This window comes from Chaetodon trifascialis, chromosome 15, assembly GCF_039877785.1.
Source record: "Chaetodon trifascialis isolate fChaTrf1 chromosome 15, fChaTrf1.hap1, whole genome shotgun sequence".
NCBI classification, from domain to species: Eukaryota; Metazoa; Chordata; class Actinopteri; order Chaetodontiformes; family Chaetodontidae; genus Chaetodon; species Chaetodon trifascialis.
This window is the reverse complement of record NC_092070.1, coordinates 16,241,915-16,264,785: the sequence shown is the minus strand read 5'-3', so window position 1 is coordinate 16,264,785 and position 22,871 is coordinate 16,241,915. Positions and strand designations below refer to the sequence as shown.

The 22,871-nt window shown below is 42.4% G+C and overlaps 2 protein-coding genes across 2 annotated transcripts; both read left to right on the top strand.

The window, feature by feature from the left end:
* The first annotated feature begins 2,807 nt into the window (after window positions 1–2,807).
* LOC139343997 (ethanolamine-phosphate cytidylyltransferase-like) lies at window positions 2,808–12,704 on the top strand. The gene is made up of 13 exons (XM_070981868.1): window positions 2,808–3,098; window positions 8,266–8,354; window positions 8,795–8,956; window positions 9,103–9,169; window positions 9,264–9,348; window positions 9,427–9,468; window positions 10,063–10,195; window positions 10,340–10,422; window positions 10,512–10,589; window positions 10,667–10,732; window positions 10,817–10,882; window positions 10,974–11,062; window positions 11,262–12,704. Exons 1-13 carry the CDS (start codon window positions 2,968–2,970, stop codon window positions 11,374–11,376), a joined length of 1,206 nt encoding a protein of 401 aa, XP_070837969.1. The 5' UTR covers window positions 2,808–2,967; the 3' UTR covers window positions 11,377–12,704.
* A 722-nt stretch (window positions 12,705–13,426) lies between these two features.
* LOC139343862 (guanine nucleotide-binding protein G(o) subunit alpha-like) lies at window positions 13,427–22,717 on the top strand. Its single transcript, XM_070981694.1, has 10 exons — window positions 13,427–13,465; window positions 13,962–14,097; window positions 14,188–14,279; window positions 14,381–14,473; window positions 15,241–15,401; window positions 17,589–17,717; window positions 20,401–20,530; window positions 20,636–20,707; window positions 21,834–21,921; window positions 22,527–22,717. Exons 1-10 carry the CDS (start codon window positions 13,427–13,429, stop codon window positions 22,715–22,717), a joined length of 1,131 nt encoding a protein of 376 aa, XP_070837795.1.
* The last annotated feature ends 154 nt before the right edge of the window (window positions 22,718–22,871 follow it).

Genomic DNA, 22,871 nt, shown 5'->3' with positions numbered 1-22,871 from the left:
AAAAAGGATGTTAAGCACTGCTGTTCTGTCTTTGGAGGCGTTTAAACGCTGTTGAAATTGGGTTTTGTCATATTCTGTGGCGTCATTGACCCAGTTTGATACTTGCAAAAATAAACTGGCGGGGAAGGCTTTTTTACCGTCCAGGGTGGGTTTTAGAAGACAGCGATCATTTAGATGGCACGATTTCTTTTTCTGTGATCCAAAAAAAGCCGCTGGGCGACCCACTTTGGCTAACCTCGGTGGACATATTTTTGGCCCGACACGAGTAAAACATTAGAGTCATGAAGGATGTCTAGGTGTGCTTGTCCTAGATTAGGAGGAGTAGTGAGTTAGTCATCTGTGCTCCCTGTGGGCCTCCTGAAACCCCCTCTGTCTGAGCGCACCTCATCAAACATCACCCTCCTCAGCAGCGTTTCAACCCCGGTACATTCAAAACGCATCTCATGAGACAGCGCGCAGAGACAAAGAGACAGATGGCTGAAGACGGGCTACATCTTACCACTCCATCCTGCAGGGCAAGTCTAAACCCCAGTGCCTGTGCACCGTTGCAGCGTGGCATTGTTCTCCTAAATGGAGGAGGCTCCTACAGGTCTGTGTGACCTGTGCCTTAAAACAGGCTCCTCGGATGCCTGCCCCAGACAAACCGGATGGCCTCTGAAGAGTTGATTAATTTGGCGGGTTGGGTTTAAGGTGAGCTGGTGGGCAATCTAGGACAGCATTCTTCATCTTCACCCACTTCTGCAGCAGGTGCCTGCCCCAGTTCTCCCGACCACAGCCCCGCTGTACAATTAATGTTGCCATCCCCATCAGCGAGGCCGTTCATTTAGCACGCCTTAACGCTGCCAAAGCTCGGCACGGAGCTCCACTCTGCAAAATGTCACCACGGCAGAGGACATGCCTGTTTGTAAGAGATACCACACCGGGCGGGAGGTGCGCTTCTTCCTCACATCAGCAGTTATTTGAAATCACTTGAAGGGACACAAACTCTTATCCTCACCTCCAACAGCATGATTTTTCAGATAGTATGTCCCAGCAATGAGAAAAAGCCAATGTGCGTTCCTGCCAGATGAAAGAGGAAAGACAAGACTACAGATAGCAAGATATTAAATATTACTGCATGGGGGAGTTTACCTTGCTCCAGTTTAGGATTATGTGGGTCTGGGTTTCCCTCTGCTGGCACTTGTGTGTAAAGACTGTGTGTGCTTTAACAGGGTTTTTCCACAAGATGACGCCATAGTGTCATAGAAGGAGGATTTCCCCTCTAGTGCACAGCTTTACTACACTAAACAGAGAAGTCATTAATTTCTCCACACTTGTTGAAGTCTCACATAGTCCCCAAGCCAACTTCCATCAACAGTTGTGTAATTTTGGCAAGATAAAAGTCTCACATTATAGTCTACTGATCTTATAGTGCAGGGTAGGACAATAGTTTCTATTTCTCTTTTACCAGTGGTGGAAGAAGTATAGTACAAGTACTAATACCACAGTGTGAAAATACAAGTAAAAGTTCGGAATTCAAAATCTTGATTTGGTAGATGTGCAAAAGCATTAGCATCAAAATAAAGTCCCAAATGTAAAATATTATTATCTTATAATTATTCATGCATTCATGTGTTCATCGCTGCCATGCTGCAGTAAGTAAAGGTGGAGTTGAATTACTTGATATACTGCTGGGTAGCTTGACCTGTAATAATGCAATATCATGTTTTATTTGTATTTTGTATTAATAATGTAAAAAAAAAAAAAAAGTGAGGTTAAAGGTGCATTTTTTTTGCCTCCAAAATGTCGTGGAGTTGAAGTATAAAGTGGCATCAAAATTGTACTTGAGTAAATGTACTTAGTTGCATTCAGACAGTGCCTTTTGCATGCTAAAACAATAGGAACGCCAGTGCCATCCAATGCAAACTAAGAGCAGCAATGCCAGGAGCCAAAATCACTGATGTTGGATTGCACGGTTAGACACACATTTCGTAACACAGTCAAAACAACAGAAATGATCACTGTGTTCGCTGAACACAGTGAACTCTGATAAGAGCGTTTACAACCGGCCAATCTTATGAGGATAAGGATTTATTACACAGCTTATGACACACTTATGATTGAATCTGCCTTAAAACAAGTAAAGATGTGTTTTACTTTTTTTGTAGTGACATTTTAGTGACAAATTAGATACATGATAAAGTGATACATTCAGAGGAAGGGAGGGTCACTTTGACCAGCGCTTCTGTATCTATATAAATGCTTTACAGTCTGTATCTATTTAACCTTAAACTTTTTTTTTATTATTTTATTTTATCATCATCATCATTATAATGTTAAATTATATCATTGATGCTTTTCCCAGAAGCATAAGGAAGACACATGTCCAATAATTATTTTTCTTTATTTCACTCGGCATGTTGACATTTTTTGAAAGATAAAATGAAATACGATTAAAATATCATATTTATAATAACAAATTGGAGATAACGTGCAGAAACTGGCCTCATATCAAAGGGAGCTTTGGCGGACAGCCTGCTGTCTCTGTGTCACATGACAGTGGAAAACGCCGCTATTATGTAACAACATGTCCACTGTGCGCACCGGCACTTCATCGTACGATTTAACCTGTGTCAAGCCCACTGTAGTAAAGAATCCATTTCCGGTTGAGTTTTTACAAAATAAGACACTGACCCCATACGTGTGTCGCGCTGAGTTTTACGCGTAAGGCTCCTTTCCTTCGCGGTGTATCTGCTTTCTTTGGCCATCTTGACGTAGTGCGCGTCGTGCGTCGCTGACGCTGCGTCGCCGGCAGAGGAGGCGTTGGCGCATCGCATTGCTGCCGCCGCTGATGCTGACATAGAGACCGGCTGTCCTGCACTGAAAGCAGACACACAATTAACCGACACGGTCCGTTCACCATCTCATTCGGAGGGAGTCCCTCTGCAGCTATAGTTGCACATTTTTTTCTTCTCACCAGCTTTCAAAATGATCAAGAACGGACATCACCACCACCAAGTGAACACAGCAGCCGGGAAAGACGCAGGGACGACCCCAGGCACTGCAGTTTGCAGTCCCGAGAAGAGGAGGCGAAGGATCCGGGTGTGGTGTGACGGCTGGTGAGTAGCAGATGACTGACGCGTGATGAAGATGCTACAATGTTGTTGTTCATCGTTCGCATCGAGCATGTTTGAATGAACGCATCAGCGTGACACCTACTGTACCACCGGGACAGGCCTGCTGCAGGTTGCAGAGCTCTCGCTGGACCGCTGCTATAATTCCCCAGTGATGGACACAAAACTTACAATTTAATATTCTTTTGTTTTTGTTCTAGCATTAGAGTTTTAATGGCCAAACATATAGCAACTACAATTCAGAAACTTACTGCATGTCATTACTTTTCCTTGACCGTGTCCTCGTCTCAGTTTTCCCATTTCGATAGACACACTCTTACATAACAACATCAGAACAGATTTACATTGATCTTTGCAGTTCATCATGTAGAGGGAGCCTCCTAACTTTGACCAGCCCTAAGCTTTAATGCTCACACTGGCAGTGACACCTTATTTTAAGTGCTTTGGACCAAAAGCATCTCCAAAATGAATGTATAGTAAAGCCTTTTAAGTACTGAACAAAAGTTAGAGGCAAAAAAATAACAGTTTCCATATCATCAGTGATGCTGTCATATATTAAGATATCACGCTCAAGCTGAGTGTTGAAGTTACGCGTAAAGTTTCACATGGATCCTCTTAAAGGTCTTCGGATGTGGCCCCTAAATGTTGCTACATTTTATCCTCTAAACAGCGTCTTGTTTAATGTTCTCCTTAAATGACTGACAATCCAAAAACACATTCCTCAAACTTGACTAACCTGAACCTAGCCTTAGGACACATTAAACCAAAAGCAAAAGCAGTTTTACAGTCCGCTCCTTGAGACACAACCAAGAAGTCACACTGCCAAGAAGATGTTCATGGTGTTTAAATGTAGACTGATCTTCAGGAGGCGCAAACAAATTAGTCTTAATTAGTGTTAAATTCGTGTGAACATATCAATTTCATAAGTAGGATTTTTTATAACCCAAATCATCTCTGAATCTTAATGTATGTATGTATGTATGTATGTATGTGTATCTTAAATACATTTTTATAAATCCAAAAATGAGCTTTCTTTAAAACAATAACTGAGCATCCTCCTATACGTCTCTTTCCTGTTTGCTGACAGAACGTGATAAATGTGTAAAAACAGCGCACACCCATCTGTGGCGTTCTCCGTTGTGCTTTTTTCTTGCAATCGTGACAATAAGAAAAATGACAACAATTTCGACCAGGATATCCGGCTGTCTCTTTGGTTATCAGTGGGCACACAGCGCGTGATTCTTAAAGCAGGGAGAGGAGTGACAAAGATCCTTCACATAATGCACAACAGGCCGCTCTGAACATGCTTAGTCTTCATGATGCCATAATGACACCTCTGCTAACAGGGTGTCGTCTTTCGGCTTGATGTAATGGAATACAGAACAATCATATTAGCGCTGGGCACGGTGATCACGGAGCGCCAGGCGTGGCCTTTAATGCTGGACAGGTGATGGATGAATGTGAACACACAGCTGTGAGGAGGGCAAGGCTAACCGTGGAAAATTAGCATTTGTGTACACATCAGTTGGCTTGTTTATGGCTATGAGCCATGACAACCAAACTTAATTGTTAGCCACTCTTCGTGTGACAGGCAAGCCTAATGCCGCTTAACACACTGAACAGGTTTCATGAAGTGGCCTCGGTGGAGTTCAAAGGGTTTAGATTAATTCAAGGTATGAAAACACCTGTCACATGTATTTCTGTCATGCCACGTTGCCACTTTCAAGTCTATAGCAGATGACATTTGAAAAACTTAACAACAGCCCGCCTTTCCAGAAACACTCGATGTGAACAGGTTCCATTATTTCCTGCTGAGGGCTGAAAATAATGAAAACGCAATGCGAGGTCTCTGGCTTATCAAAAATAAACGGGGCAGCTGATAACAGACATTCTTTTCACTCATTTTTGCAGAAGAAAGCTCAAAAAACTGGAGGTGAACTGACCAGAGCTGCAAAGATGAGTCCATTAATCCACTGACAGAACATTAATCGCAACTATTTTGATAATTGACTGATCGCTCACATTTTTCAAGCAGATGTGCCAAATATCCACAGGTTCCAGCTTCTCAAATATGATGATTTGGTGCTTTTAGCTGTCGTACGTGATATCAAACTTACTCGTTCAGTATAACAAACTATTTGAAGTCACCATATGCTGCATTTTTCACTTTTTTTCTGGCTTTTTTTTCCCCTCAGATAAAACTATTAATTATGAAAATAATGGTTAGTTGCAGCCCCAGAACTGACCCTTTAAGGTGCCACCAGCCTTGGTGGATCTAGCTGATGGTGCAGCAGTGGCAACATAAATGTTTTGAATTTCTGTGTCTGAAGGCCAGGATTATGGTCCCTTTCTCTAGTAGAATTCCTGCCATTTAGGTGTGGCTGCCTATCTGTGGTTTGATGGAATGTTACAGAATATTTGGGATGCCAGAATATTAACCGGTGGGATGAGCATGCAAAGAGAGCCAATGTCAACAGAGCTCATGTCATTAACCCCTCTAACCCCTCCAGCCCACACCTGCTACGGCCGCTGTAGCTCGCGCCGCCGTGCCCCGTCACTGAGCACATTGTTCCCCCCGAAAGCCCTGCTGGACTTGGCCGTGCTCTCTCTGACATCCAGCGGTGTCAGCAGCGAGAGAGGAAAATTCCAAGGAAAGAGCACCATGGAGTCATCTGTTGAGATGTCTCTGACCCGGCCCCTTCTTCCCTGCACACAGGCTGCTTTCTTTTCTTATTTGTCACCCTGAAATGAGGCGATGGGGGTTAAAGATCGGTTGTCAGGGAAGCATCATCAAGGAGGAGTGTAAAGTCCACCTCCTCTGTGTATCTGTTGAGGTCGTGTATCCATGCCAGACTATAAACATGCTATTTAAAGCCTTAGTGAGGTGTGTTTTCTCATTCGCTATCTGAGACTGTTCGTATCCTGAGAGTATTCATTAAACAAATCAGCACTGTTTCTTCAGTTGGACAAATCCAGTCAAACAGTATGGCGCTGAATTCAACTGAAACCTCAGCAAAATGTCAAGACTGCAAATTTTGTGTCGTGCCCTACACGTGCACTCTACCCCGTTTACGCAGATGTCTGTCTGGTTTTGCTCTTGAGGAGCTGAGGTGTGCTGTTTGGGTGTCCGCTAACAGGCTATGCTAATTAATATTTCATCCTCCAACGGCGATACTGTCGTGATCTATCCCTGCTAAAAAATACAACAGGAATACAGTGACACATGTATGGCCATGTAGCTAGTACAACCCCCCCAAAAGCAGCCTCCAGGTCTTATGTAACTCTGTCTGGGTCTCAGAGTTTTCTTCTCTATTCATTCACCTCCAAATGCCCCCCACTCCACCCCACCCCTGCTTTACTACATTCTTCTGGCCCTGCGCTATCGCCTCAGAGCCTGCACATGTGGATCCCATTTCAGCAGACTGACAGCACAAGACGCACAGGAAATCTCCTGGTTTCTGACGAGCTTCCTCGACAGCGAGCCTTTTCACCTTTGCAGCTGAATCACATGGATGAGCCCCACGGTCTACGGCTACAGTTAGCGCAGCCCAACCTGTTTTCCGTCCAGGCTGTGCGTAGTGACACTGCAGCCAAGGCGAAGATGCTGTCGTTCATTAGCATTGCCAGGGGCTGATTACAGCATGGGATTCTGTTACTGTTGTGCATACTGTGGCTCTGGCAGTGCTCATCTGTGTGCTTATTGATTTTTGCAGCAGCTATTAATAGCGCTGTTTAACACCTGACTCCGGAGAGTGCTGATGTGTAATATAGTGTAGCAAAGAGGGCACAATTTTGCCAATTTTAATGTCTCTTTCTCACTTGGGTCCCCATTTCTTTGCTGTTACTGATGCTTATAGCAGCTACTGTCACTTCATAGATATGAGCAGTTACTCCTAATAAACGCAGTGCTGCCTGCAGTCACTCTGCTCTGTCAGTCAGAGCACATTCTTCTCTTTTTTTGTGCATATTAGATGTCAATGTCATGTTCAGAGTAGAGCAGAAAGACAAATGATCAGATTGATGTCAGCTGTTGGCAGTAGTAATAGTGACTGAAGGCTAATGCCCATCTGTTCTCTATTACTGTGCCAGATTACTCTGTTACAATCTCAGGCTCCAATCTGTGCTAATCTAATTATCTACAGATGGTATCATAGCCGGGGTGGAGTGAAGAGGGAGGGAACAACACCCTGCGCTGTTGACTTTTTTTTTATGTTGAGACTTTGTTCAGATATCTGGCAGATCACATGAAGCTTGCGGATTATCGATGATATCACTGTGAATATTAAAGGGCCGTGCTGGGACGTGTCCGTTTTTGCACATGAGCTAAAAAAGTATTCATCTCCTGCATTCCAAGCAGTGTTTTAATGAATTTTTGCCTTTTTCTGGCTGGAGTGTAACCACCTCATTGGTGCATTCAAGAACACTCAGACATCTGAGAGTTCTAATATTGAGAGCACTGAAAGCTTCAGAATGAAAACATGCCACACAGCTGTCATTGGCACGCTTTATTCACCAGCATGGTACACTGGAGGAGGAGAAGAAGAAGAAGAAGAAGAAGAAGAAGAAGAAGAAGAAGAAGAAGAAGAAGAAGAGAAGAAACATACTTTATTTTATCACACACACACAACATCATGCACAAATGCACACACCATGCTTCGTGAAATTCTTATTTCTCCACATTTAACCCATCCATTGTCTGCCTACCTCCACGGTCAGACTAGGAGCGGTGGGTTGCGGTGGTGATCTTCTGGAATGTTTTTAGTGGGGGTATATTTTATGGAGGATACCCCAGGTGAACACGGGGAGAACATGCAAACCCCACACAGAAAGGCCCCTTTCCTCGAGCAGTAGGCACCAAAGACGTGGTGGAGGACCCCGGCGCCCACAGCGAGAATCGAACCCGGGCCCTTCTAACTGTGAGGCGACAGTGTTACCATTTTTTCCACTGTGCCACCAAGAAGAGTTGTGTTTTAAATTTCTGCCAAACCTTTTTACTGTAATCCAAGAAATGACCAGATTCACACGACTCTTCATCTTTGTTTTATTCCCCAGCAGAGTTGTAAAAATCGGTCCTTCCCTGCAGCTACTGCACCTCACTGATGTAACGTTTGTGAATGTTCATATTCGTTCTTCTTACCTTTTTTCCTCTCAGCTACGACATGGTCCATTATGGCCACTCCAACCAGCTGCGACAGGCCAAGGCCATGGGAGATTACCTCATTGTTGGAGTACACACAGACAGTAAGAACAAGCTATTGTCACGCACAAACATTGTCCCTGCCACACCTCCAGCTCGTCCGTGCATGACTTTTCCCCTCCCCTCCTTCCCTCACCCTGTACTTGTCACCTGTAACCTTTGTTTGCATACTCAGTCCCTTCATTACCAGCCAGGCACCAGATGTTCCTTACACACTTCAGAGGGGTCATTGTGACAATAGTGCAGCAACTTAACGATTGTGCCTCACCCTCTTATGACTCACTGGGGCATTCTGACCGATTATGATAACCAGGATGACTTCATAGTCAGGGCCAGCGCAGATACCAGCACCCTCTTCCTCAGCTGTGATGATAAAATATCCCAAACTGCAAATTGAGATTCCTGTCTCTCATCTTTTAATCTCAGTTGACGTTATTTGTGTGTGCCAACGGTATCGCTTGAGTGTACATGTTCTGCTTTCAAGGTGAGATTGCGAAGCACAAGGGTCCGCCAGTCTTCACTCAGGAAGAAAGATACAAGATGGTGCGGGCCATAAAATGGGTGGATGAGGTCGTGGAAGGAGCGCCTTACGTCACCACCCTCGGGACCCTCGACAAGTACAATTGTGACTTCTGTGTGCATGGAGGTACAGTATATCACCACCTTGTGTCCTTATATAGACATGCTAATAGATTAATGGCCATAAACAAAGCTGATCAGGTCCCATTATCATGCTATATCACTGATTCTGGGTCTGTTTAGTTAGTTATGCCATGTGTGCTGCTGTTCCAGATGATATAACACTAACAGTGGATGGAAAGGACACATATGAAGAGGTGAAGAAGTCGGGGCGGTACAGGTGGGTTTCTTTTTGAAGCATGCAGAAGATAATAACAACAGCCAGGGTGGGATGTTGTGTGTGTTTCTTAAGCTGTTGAATTGTGTCGTTACAGGGAGTGTAAGAGAACCCAAGGAGTTTCAACCACAGACCTGGTCGGCAGGATGCTACTGATGACCAAAGCACACCACAGCAACATTGTGAGTACAGCCTTGTTCTCTCTATATGCCCTCAGTACACAGTGCACGCTCTAATTCAACCCTCCCTTCCCTCCGTAGGATAGTTCAGACTATCAGCAGCACACAGACAACTTCGGAAAGGTAGGTACAAAACACATTTCCAGAGTATTTTAATGCTTTGGTCGTCACCTTGTCAATATCAAATCCTCAGCTTTACTGCCAGACTCTTAATGGGCATATGCTGGAAGCCAAATTTAGCTTCCTCTTCCTCGACTGGTTTGTCATTCAAGTAGTCAGACTTGCAGTGTGGGCCAGATGTCAACCATTATTAAGCAAAAGCCTTTACTGTGGACCCACTTTATAATCACGATGCAGGCCTTGCCAGTAAACAGTGAATGCCGCTTCTGTTCCTGGATGGAGAAAGTAACTCTGAGTTGACATGCTGGGCTTTTAAATAGTGTGAAAGCAGTAGAGGGCTTCATGTGAGGCTGGAAGAGGAATGCTGTGAAATTGGCGAGAGTTGAATACATGTGCTGGGGCTTTGTGGACCGCTATGAGTTAGCTGGTGACTGAATATGGCTCTCACACCACTAGGTGGCGATGATGCCGCGCTCTGGTCTCATAATCCAGTCACGATACTGCGTCTGTGCTGAGGTGCATCTTTTTTATAGCTGGCTGCTCTGTCACTTTGTACTCATTGTGCCTGTTTCTGGATTACGGGGGTCACATGGTCAGAAGGGCCACAGTCCCTGGACGGGGGTGTCTCAGTTCCTGCAGACTTCACAGAAGATCATCCAGTTCGCTTCAGGCCAGGAGCCTCAACCTGGAGACACTATCATCTATGTGGCAGGAGCCTTCGACCTCTTCCGTATCCTTTTATAAGCTCACCATAAAAAATATTTTTTAATCAAACATTACTTTTTAGAAAACTGAGAAGATTTTGTATCTGCAATTAATGCCACAGTCCACTTTTCTGAAACGCTGTGTCACCTTTGACCAGTCTCGTGTCCAGACATTGGCCATGTGGACTTCCTGGAAGCAGTGCATAAGCTTGCAGAAAAGCCATACATTATAGTGGGGTTGCACTTTGATCAGGTGAGTGCATCTGTGTGAGACGTTCACCGCCTCCCAGAGTCGAACGTTGACGTTTTACAACGCATTTCTTCTGTGTTCATATTTGTCAGGAGGTGAATCGCTACAAAGGGAAAAACTACCCCATCATGAATGTCCACGAGAGAACGCTCAGCGTCCTGGCCTGTCGAGTAGGTTCTCCTTCTTGAGTTTTTCCCCATCAACACAGTGCATTGCATATAAATCTCATGTGCTTTTTTTTTCACAGTATGTGTCAGAAGTGGTGATTGGTGCACCCTTTGCAGTCACAAAAGATTTGCTGGACCATTTTAAGGTACAGGCACTACCGTTTTCTCTCACCACTCCATAATAATTCCCTTCAATTAAAGATGAATAAAATACCTTATTTTTTCCACAGGTGGATCTTGTATGCCACGGAAAGACAGAAATATATCCTGACAAGGATGGATCCGACCCTTATGCTGTAAGACTCGAAACATGCTCCACCTTAGAAATGCTGTAATCCGCAGAGATGATAAATCACATTCATTTGGCAATGTTTTATTCATGTCCAGGAGCCGAGGAGGAAAGGAATCCTGCGTACTGTTGACAGCGGGAACAGCCTCACTACAGATGCCATTGTGCAGAGGATAATCAAAAACAGGTAAAGAAAAGGGCAAAGTTCCTGTCAGCTTTGAGAAAAATCCACAAAGGGTCGGCAGCAGAAAGAGCCAAATTTATATTACTTTCACTGAGTAAAAGAGTATTTTTTAAAGATGAATTAAATGGGACAGCATTTGCTTACTGCTGTAATAAGCACTGTATTAGATGAGCTTGCATAAGCTGTTCTTCATTTGATTCAGATTGCTATTTGAAGCAAGGAACCAGAAGAAAGAGGCCAAAGAGATAGCTGTGATCCAGGCCATGAAGCGACAAGAGGAGGAAAAGACTAAAGAAAGACCCCAGGCTCTGCTGTAGAGAGGCCCCAGACAAGCACCATCAACCAAGTGTCAACGTAACACCGACGAGCTCAATTAGTCTCATGTACAGTGAAAAAAAGAAAAACAACAAAATCAACCCTTTTATAAATGTTATGACACCCTCCACACACGATTCTGGCTAATTACAGCAGCCCGTTTATAGCCAGGGCGGCTCAGTCTGCTGTGGGATCATCAGGTATAAAGCGTGTGTGTGTGCGTGAGTGTGTGTGTGTGTGTGTGTGTGTGTGTGTGTGTGTGTGTGTGTGTGTGTGTGTGTGTGTGTGTGAGTGTGTGTGTGTGTCTTCTGTGTATTAATATATTCTGCATATGCAAGTACATGTCCACATAAGTCAACGATCACCCATACAGAAGTCCTACTGAGTTATGCACAAAACAATAGAAAAAAGATGAAGCAAGGAAGATATCACCACATCTTCAAATGTCTATTTTATGTCTTCAGACATTTTGAATTCCTTAAGTATTTTTTGCCTTCAAAAGATGATTTTTTAAAGTATGATATCATGGGCAAGGAAAAGTGTGGGGGTCGTTGCTGCTGCTTCCTGCCCACCTATGGGCGTAGCCCCTCAACTGATCTGTCTTTGTATATACTGTATGTTCTGTATGTATGTATAAGTGATCACAGTCTCCCTGGAGGATGCAAAAACCACTAGAGTATGAGGGGAGAAAAATTCCTTCTCTGCATCTGCCTTGGGTTGTTTGAGAAGGCGTTGATGGACTCTTTCGGGACCTCATGTACATATCAGACCTTGCTCCCATCGGACTGCACTGACTGCTCAGAAATCATCAGAACTGTTTTATTGGCAGAGCAGGTTTTTAACTCAAAAATGCACACCTTTGAGACCTGCGCGCCTGGCCTTTTGAGTGCAATTTTTTTTAACGCAACACTCCTTTGATTTACCTTAACATAGAGAACACTGCAGAGTTTTAACGGACTGCTTTTAACCTTTAGTTTTCTTAGTGTAACTAGAGAACTACGGCAGATGCTCAGTGTTCTTGACTTGATCATGAAATAGACCTCTTACTGTCATTGAGCCCTGAACAATTTAACCTCTGTCTCTGTATCAAATGGGATTAAATAATATATTTTTTGTAGATGTATATTTTACTCACCTCCTCTCCATTAACTACTGTATAGATACATATTGTCTAAAAGAAGCATTATAATATGTCTGTGTGTCAAGTTGGAATGTATTCAGTGTATAGGCTGTTATCTATGTTATTGACAACTCCCAGTTGACAAATACTGTAGAAACTGATTGGACTACAGTATACTATTGCTGATAATAATAACATTTTAATCTGAAAGGCTATTTGTCATCTTCTTTTCAGTAAAACAGAGGAAGGGTCCGGGTTTAGAAAGATTTTAGTGTCTAATAACACAAATAAAAGCCCTGCATTCTTACATTAAATGCAAGTCTTACATAAGTAAAAATACAGCAACAAAATACTCTTGAAGTATCAGAAGCAAACATACTAAATTTGCAAATTGACCCCAATCATTGTTACATTTACCATCTCAACACATAATTTAAATATTATTATTGATTCATTAACATAAGCATGTGAGCAGCATTTAAATAGTGGCATGGTAAAGCAAATGATAGACCTTTCATATTGTTGGGTCATTTAAACTTAACTTAAAGTTCATATAAAATTGATTTGAAAAGCAACTACAGCTGTGACACAATTGCAATGGCCTAAAAAGTAAAATATTTGCCTATTTGTGGAGCAGAAGTATGAAGTAGCAGAAAAATGGAAATGCCCAAGTAAAGTATTTGAATATAGAGTTTCATTCCAGTACTCCCATTAAAAAAAACCCATCATGAGGAAATCTACACTTATGTCATCTTTTATCTTCTTAGCGTCACACGTCACACGTCATCACGCACGTGTCGTCCCTGGAACTGGCGCTGAATCAGCACACGTGCCCCTAATTAAGCTAATTAGCGCTTCCGGTCCTCGCTATCGCAGTGTGTCAGCAGTTGGTCTGTGAATCAAACGACCCCGGCGAGCAAACGAAAGCAGAGATGTTTTGCTGTCTCAGTGTTCTGCCAGTCCCACTGCAGGTACTTCATTCACTAAATGAACAATTTAAACTCGTTTCAAAATGCGAATGTTTTGCTTCTCATCAAACCATAACCAAAATGTGAGAGAAAGAAAAAACCAACCAAAAATTATGAGGAATTTTGTGACTGTTGAAAAGACATTTTACGTGGGCATTTGCCACAAAATGTGGCAGAATGAAGCTAATTAACCGAATGTTATGGAACACATACAACAATGGCCTCTTTTAAAATCACTGTCTTCAAGGATGTTTCTCAATCACACTTGCATGATACATTTGTGTGCTGTAGGAAAATGTACAGCTGTTTACAACACACAAATGTTACAAATGTTTAAGAGGAACTTCTTCAGCAAATGCACTTCTGGTGAGCTTTGCTTTTAAAAGTTAATATTAAAACACATCCTAAATCTGTGTTTTAATGTGAAATGTCGTTATTGGCCATAGAGGAATGGTTAGCCGCTGCCCCAGAGCATCCAAAACTGTGAATTCCTCCATAGGTCTGCATGGGAATGTGTCTTCACCAGGATGTCACAGAAGAGGGTAAACAGGCTAAACTCCAGAGCTCTAAAATAGAGAAAGACCTCTGTGAACATGCCAGGAGTGAGATGAATGTGGTGAAAATCCTCATGCTTGGTAAGGTCAGCTGCAGTAATATAAGTGCTTTTTTTTTTTTTTTTTTAATCAAGTCTCATTTTGAAGTACTTTCTGTGGTTTGTGTGTCAGGAGCTGCAGAGAGTGGAAAGAGCACCCTGATCAAACAGATTAAAATAATCCACAGTCACGGCTTCTCCAAACAGGAGCTCATCACCTTCAAGGTATTGGGCAGATGTTAAGCAGATGGAGCATTTGTGTACTCGCCTCAGATATTAAAGCTTTCTGAACCACATGAGTTACACTGACTGTCCGGCATCAACAGCCCGCAGTACTCGACAACCTGCTGACCTCCATGAAGTTTGTCCTCCGAGGAATGGGCATGCTCAGGATTAACCTCGCGAACAAGAAGAACAAGGTGAGATGATGACGGGTTTTAGAAAAAGTCTCATCAAATCTGCTTTTCTGTCAGTTTGATCTGGTGGTTCACTTTGCACTGCAGCCCCTCTTCATCACACTAGATGTCAGTGTTCATCTGCAGTAGATACGCTATGATTCATGGAGACAGCGCAGTGTTGGAATGTAATGGAGTATATTTACTTACTTTAAGTACTGTACCTAAGTACAGACTTGAGGTACTTGTACTGTACTGATAATAAGTGATTTTTAATTTTAATAAACGTTTAATAGCTCAGAAATTTGAACATTTGCTGGTTTTGCTTTTAATTATTTTTGATTTATTTTGAAGGATTTTGAGTTTTGCAACATTGCTTTTGACAAAACAAGCATCATAAAGGTCTCTGCGTAATTATGATGGCATTTCTCACTATTTTCAGAATTAAATTGATTCATGGAGAATATAATCAGCAGATTAATCCATAATTAAAATAAACACTGTTTGCACTCTGTACAAAAACAGTTAAACAACAGCTCCACCTCAGCAAACTCCGACAGCAAAACCCTGCTTTTACTTTAAAGCATGAGTAACAATGTATAATAGCATAACAGCCAGTATTTGTACTACTTATACTTACACACTATTAAGTAACAATTTAATGTAATACTTGCAACAGAGTGTTTTTACAGTATGATAATACTTAAGTAAAGGATCTGAATACTTTCTCCACCACTGGATTGGTGTTTCTGATGCTGATTTATTTATTTTTTTTGTCCCGCTGATTGTAGGCGCACGCGCGCTCCATCCTGTCCTGCAGTCAGTGTTTGGGGGACGACCAGGAGCTGCTTCCTTTTGTGGCTCATGCTTTCTGTGCACTCTGGGCCGACCAAGGAGTGCGAGCAGCTGCGGCCAGAGGTTACGAGTTCGAGCTGAATGACTCTGCACTCTAGTGAGTAGAGTGACCTTAAGTGATCTAGGTCAGCCAATTACGACTGACAGTGGAAATGTCAGGGGAAATTGCCCAGTAAGAAGCGTGTCGTCACATCTTATCAATACAGAGCAACGGTAAAGCAAGTGCTTAGAATAACTCATCTCCAGGAAATTATTCCTGTGACATTTTTGAAATGGGAGCCTTAATTGGGACCAAATTATAAAGCACTGTTTGTAGATATCCGGGAAGGTGGGAATTAGGGTGGAGTAGATGAAAGACATGATTAATGACCCAGTTTTCTTGTTTAATGAGTAAGAAGTCAAACAACGTTATCCGTGTGAAGCTGTTAAATTAGAGGGAATTACCTTAGAGGTTTTGATGAATCTATAGCATTAGCTTTTAGCTTAAACTTGGATTTATTTTACCACAACATATCTCACTCCAAATAATCTCTGTGTGTTATGAAACACAGCTTATCTGTCCCCCCCCCCCCACACATCTTTATATGGGACATTTTATATCTATGTGGGCAGAACTGGTTTTTCCAGTCGCTGTCCTTCTGTCCTTCAGTTATTGTGCCCTTTCAATTGTTCATCCAAAAAAGCAGCACTCAGCATAGATCATCTGTTGAGTGTGTGTTGCATCATCAGCTGAAGTGTGGATCATTAACTGAAGTGTTGTGTGGAATACATTTTGCTAAATGGCGTTATTGGTTTGAGCTCTTGGTCAGAATAAATGTCACATTTTTTTGGTAAAAAAATCATCTGAAATACATGTACATATACACGTATGTGTGTATATACATACATGTTCCTGCACGTACATACGTGTGTGTCATCATGTTTATTAAGAAGAAGAATGTTTGCACAACCTTTTCAGGAAATGTAGGAAATTAGAGGATGGAAATTGACTTGTTAACCAGGAGGAAGGGATCACAAATAACACTTCTGATCGTTTATCAGTGAAGGCACTGCACCCACAGAGTCCAGGCAGCAGCTGTGTGATTGTCAGGCCTCTTTAAAGCTACCTGCTGCTGTTTGGGTTTATTTGATGACGTGCTTGCATTGCACACAGTATATCAACATGCTTTTGATGCGTGTGGTGTAACTGCTGCTTGAGTTGCTGGTGCATCACTTACAAACGCCACAAAACAATGCATTGTGACCGGTGCTGGTCGTTGTGTATAGTCTTTAAAGTGAAGGTGGATTTTTTTTTTTTCCAGCAAGTTTTCTTTTAAATAAACTTTTAATAAATGGACTGAGCAGAAGTCCTTATCTCTGAGGCAACAGGGAGGTCTGCCAAGTCAAAATGTACTGCAGCTGGCCAGACTGAGAGAGATGAAGATGTGACAGCTTCATTATCGGAACTCGATAAAGTTGGAGCTGGAAGATGATATGAAACTGGGCTTGCTCTCTTTCAGTCTTCTCACTCTGTTGGACCCCACATTGATTTCTCCCTCCAGAAATATTGGATTAGACTCGAGTCGTGACACACTTGACTTCCCCAGGACCTGAGGGCACCTCGACGTGTAAAATGACTTCTTGAATGACTTTTTTTTTTTTTTCAGGCACAGGAAATTAACTGTTAATGTGACCTGTGTTTAGATATCCATTCTAATTAACACTAATTTTCTAAACTTGAGTCACTGCTGTTGAGAGAGGGAAAAAATCAAATGGAAGTCAGCAGGTGGAATTACGTAGAAAATCAGAGCTGATTCACATTTACCTCTATGAACACATTGTATAAGTTCACCCATATATTGACAACACAGTCAGCGATGAAAAGTTTGTGTGTTCTGCAACAACATGAATCACACAGAACAGACCTGCAGTCAGTATTAAAGGTGTAAATATTCTGTAGAGTTCATTTCCTGCTGCAGGAGCCACACATCTGGTGAACAGTAGCTGAGGTAGCAGCAGATATTGGAGGTTTTGACAGCTGCTTTTGTGAGTGCACCAGGTCAAATTTAAAAGGTCCCTCCACCAATTTAGCATTACACCCTGTAACACCGTCAGACTCGTGATGGACAGTTAAAAAGCCCTGCTGCAGCACCAGAAATCATCTTGTTTTATTCCACTCTTTCTCCTGCTTCTTATGATGAAGCCGAAAACACGATGTCACTACTTCCTTTTAAAAAAGCCCAAATGTTTGCGCACAGCTGACTTTTGGATATTTGATCGTTTTCTCTTGCTATTCCCTCACCAGTTTCTTTGAGAACATGAACCAAATCATCGCTCCCAAATACGTTCCCACCGAGGCAGATGTTCTGCGAGTGAGAGTGAGGACCTGTGGAATCATTGAGACGCAGTTTCAGCTTAATGAAATGATCTTTCGGTAAGACTTATTAAACTGGCAGTGTAAATTCAGCGGTGGTTGCAATGTGATATAGTGCTGTGCAAAGATATATATGCCAACATAATGCTGTATGTTGAGTTCATAAAGGTAAAAACTTTAATGATTCACAATGGGCCCACTGAAAACTCTGAGGAAATCATATAATACATTTATTGTTAGAGGGACAATTGAATTCCTGAATATTAAAAGAATATTTCACCTTCCTTCAGTTTCAAGGGACAATAGAACTGCTTGCATCTTCTACCTTCAAACCAACAATCTATTGAGGTTTTATGTCACAGTGAAGTGTCTTATTACCTTGAAACACCAATTCTAAGAAATCTTTATTATAAACTGGAGACTCAAGACTCAAGATATATTGCAAGGCTCATGTAATAAATGCATTTCATTATGTACAGATACATACAGATATTCCATATAAGGTGTCTAGATCATAGATTATGCCGTAAACCTGCATTCTTTGTAATGGCCAGCAGGGGGCAAAAAAAAACCGTCTGATTGTATGTAAGATGAAAAAAATGGCTGTACTTTTCCCTAGACTTAGTAAACATTAATGAATTTATGGTCTTAATCGCCATCTTCAAGTCTTCTTCAATAGAGCACCATGTTCATTTTGTAAATTACGGTCTCATTTAGGGTAAAATACATCCAGCATAGAGGTGTAGAAATGCGTGTCCTCCCCAGCTCCACCCTGAATCTGGTCAAAATCTGGCTGAAAAACCACAACCGCAAATCCTAACCTGAGGCACAAACCAATGGGTGACGTGCTGGCTACATACACTGGAATGTGTTAATAATTTTGCAGGTTTTTGCTAATTAGTTGCACTGGGTCATTAGTGTGATGGTGACATTTGGATGTTGTGATTAGCTTGCTTGGTAACGCAGCACAGCCTGTATGTAAGATGGCTCTTCAGCCGTTAGAAGGTGTAGTCCCTCATCTTTTTTGTGATTACTGTTGTGCATTTTTGTCCTTTTTATTGGACAGTTGATACCAAATAGACAGTTAGCAGACGATGGGAGGGAGAGCACAACATGCAACAACGTTACCCGACCATAACTGAACCAGGAGAGCTGTTGTCACATGACTCCCGACCGAATGTGTGGATTGCTTACAAGCACATTCTCAGCTAAGTTGATCTTGACTGAAACTGGTGGCGACTGAGAGGGTATGGAATTAGTCAGTAAAGTAAAGTCAGTAAAAAATGATCAAAAAACTTGACGAATTCTGGTTCAGTCACTGTTCATGGAGTCGTCACACACACTTTAACATGCTGCTGTCTTAGAAAGCAGCATGTTGAGCCCCTGGAGACTCAGCGTCACCACCAAGTCTTGTAGGGTCCCTGACGAAAGCTGAACTCTGAGGGAGGCAGCTGCCTGAGCGTGACTCAGACATCAAATATTGATGGCTTCTCTCCGCCTGGTTATTCCAGGAATAATACCACAAATGCGGAGGAAGAATAGCAGTGAAACATTGAAACCCCAACCTCCGTCCCTTCCCCTTTGGATGTGCTCTTTCAGAATAAGCAAGCATTCGTGATGCTCCATGCACCCCGTCCCTGTGCTGTGATGGCATTCAGTGTGTGTGGGTCACAAGAAACTGAATCCATACAGACCAGGACTTCATGAATATTGTACATACTATAGCTTCTTCAATGATGCATCAACATGCATCACTCTGTGCAATATTAAGTCTTTGTTTTACTTTTGCGTTGAATTCAAAAATCACAGTTTGAAGTTGGTTCACGGTAGTCAAGCAAGATTTCTATTCAGGCACCACTAAGCCAACAACAAAAGCAACACAAAAAGCCAAACTTGTGCACCACTGACGACCATGTAACCAGTGTAACACAGAGTCTTTGTGCAGTCTGTTTCAGTGTTCCCTGCAGTAGTTGATATTTTTTATCTGCTTATATTTACCATGTATCTGTTTACAGTTCAGATGATCTGTACTTTCTTTCTAAACTTCCTCAGAGTGAGTCACATCTCTTGGCCTGTTCAGAAACATGGCTTCCTCAGGTCTCGTAGGAGTTCAGTTTACAGGTCTGGTCTTGCCCTTCCACTAAATCTCGAAACAACTTAGACTAAAAGCCTTCTTGTGGTCATGAGCGACTATTTTCTACTCTGCGGCGCAGAAGCTAATGCTGTCAAATGCTACAGTTAATGCTCATTGTCCCCCAGCTTGTTAAAACTGACTCTTGACCCAGGCGATAAACGCTTCATTGCCTCTGACATGAGTACCGCAATCATGCACCTGGAGACTGTCTGGCCCAAATGGGAACTCATTACCTGTGTCACCAAGACCCCTCGGCTTCACCTGGTGCCAGATCATATTTTGAAATAGATTGCTCCGATAGTTTAAATGGGTTTGAGTTTTTCAGTGTAATATTATCTCCTAATACTGCCCTATTGCCTATGAATAAGACAGTTTAACTGTCATTGCAGTGACACTTTTCCCAACACCAGTGGCATCAGTGAAGCTATTTATGAGGGAGTATATTTGGATTGAACTTGCACATGATATTTCTCCAGCTAATCATGTTCCTGGAGAGTTCAGTACCCACGAGCTCTCCACAAATAACCCTTTTTTTTTCTCTGTGTGATTAGTTGTAAGCAGCTCATTGGGTGAATTCAGCATGAATGGGTTTGTCTCGCGTATTGCCAGGTTTTATGATGTCGGGGGTCAGCGGAGTGAGAGGAGAAAGTGGCTCAGCTGCTTTGACTGCATTCAGGCCGTGCTGTTTGTCGTGGCACTCAGCAGCTATGATATGACACTGATGGAGGACCCTTCAAGGGTATGTTATGAAAAAGACAGTCAAATCATATGTAATGCCATGTCTTTTCCTTAGCCGAATGTGGTGCCAGTCTTTCATCAACCTTTCCCTTTATTCTCTTATTAGAATCAGCTGCAGGAAAGTCTTGAACTTTTTAAATCCACCTGCACCAGCACAGTCTTTAGGAGCTGCTCACTGGTGAGTTTATGTACACTTCTCTCAGTTGGTTTCCTCAAAGATGAGTACAAATGTGCTGAGAATACAACAAGGTATAACTGGAGATTTGTTTTTATGGCGTCTGCCTGTGTGTCATGCACAGGCCATGCCTCATCTAAATGTGCAGAGGTGACTAAAGCACTGAGCGGCTTTTTTTGATGATCATTCATGCCGAGCAGACAGGACACAGAGTGGCTGTGATTGCATCTGACGTACATAATTAGCACACAAAGCGTAATTGAGATGTGGGGCTGGTGATTTCTGTTTAGTAAGTTGGCTGTGAACGCTGTTTAACACTCTGTGTAATTTGATTTGTGTCTTATTTCTGTCAGTTTGTCGGGATATTTATATGAGCATGAATGACTCACTTGTCGGCCAGTGGCGGTTATATTTGCTCTTGATTGACCGGAGGCCTTTAGAGGTGCGGGATATCTTACAGCCACTTCCTCTTGCGTCATTTTTTTCGATGCTTGATTGTGTTTTACAGTAAATGCTGGGTAGTCAGTTCTTTTCTCAGTTAGTATGTATGTATGTAAGTATGACAAGATTCTATAGAAAACGACTGGAGATACCTTGGAATACCACACAAAGCAGGTTAACTTAATGGCGATGATGACCATTATAATGCATTCAACGCAAGGCTGCTGGAAAGTATTCGCACTCTCAGAGCATAATCAATCAATAATTACAAAAATAGAAAGGTCAACAGGGTTTTCCTCTCTCTGTTAACTGGAGCAGCACTCTGTGACAGACTGCACCACAATAGGGGAGTTTAGTGGGTTTTTTTGTTAGGCTGACTCCAACTTTCACAGTGTTTATATACAGCAGTATGGAAATGATATTTATGAGGCTGATGCTGTCGGTTCATACTGTTAAACTTCAGTTTATAATGTCGTAATGTTACTGGTGTTAGACCAAAAATACCAGCCGTTGTTGAGGTGAAAACAGTATTGGGCCTCAGGTAGATGGAGCATGTCTGTGCAGATACTGAAGTGTTGTGTGAGAAAATCTGCTGAAAGGGATCAACTGGAGGTTTTTTGAATGTTGTCATTGTAGATTTTATTTTAAAGTCACAGCTCGGGTGCCTCTCTATCTCTCTTTCCTTCAGATTCTGCTTATGAACAAAACTGACCTTTTCCGGGAGAAGATCTTACACTCTGGAAGGCACTTGAGATTTTACCTTTCTAGTTATAAAGGCAAGTTGAGTTTTCATGTCAACGTGTTTTTTTTTTGTCTCTTTGTCCTCATTGAGATGTATGTCCTTTTTACTATGCAAGTACATTGAGTGCAGTGTTTAAAGTCAAATCGCTTGCATGTTCACATGTATTTGGCCAATAAAGCCAATTTTGATTCTGAAAGCAGTATAAACAATATCAATCCTTGTTCCTTAGAGTCTCTGTTTTACATTGCAGCTGTTGGCAAAGTTGAGAAACTACTCTGAACTCTGAGGTATCTGAATCCCTCGAGGAGTTGTTTACATGTGCATCTCTTCCTTTTTTTGTTTTGCGCTTCACTGCATCGCTCCTGTCCTCTGGGTAATCAGAATTCCTCGTGGTCAGAGATTGTCACAGCACTCGCGTACAGTCCTCTGTTTATGTGCCTATCATTCATTCTGGTCAGGCCCGGGTCATACATATTTCATACTCACTCACAGCACTGACAAGCAAACTCTGTCATGTTTTGTTTGCGTATTTGCAGATTGAGAAGGAAAACTTATGTACAGATTCTCACTGGAAGCCAGTGTGTTGTTTTTATGAATATTCAATGAGTTAGTCACTCTTCTTCCTTCATCCCCATCCAGGAGCAGATGGTGACGTGGACGCTGCAGCCCACCACATCACTGCCATGTTCGCATCATGTAACAGCAGCCCCGGCAAGCCCGTGTACCACCACTTCACCACAGCCACAGACACCGCCAACGTACAGGTGGTCTTCCACATGGTCGTAGGTCAGATCATCAAGGAGAACCTAGCAGCTGTCCAGCTGCTATGAAGTCTCCTGAAGACTGTGTAGACTGTGTTTTTAGTCCTTCAGCACTGGAATATTCATTTTTATCCCAATGTTTTAATGTGGGCAAATATTTTTTCTTATTTTAAGCAGCAAGTAAGGTTAATATGAGGTTATTTAAGCTGCACTTCACTCACTT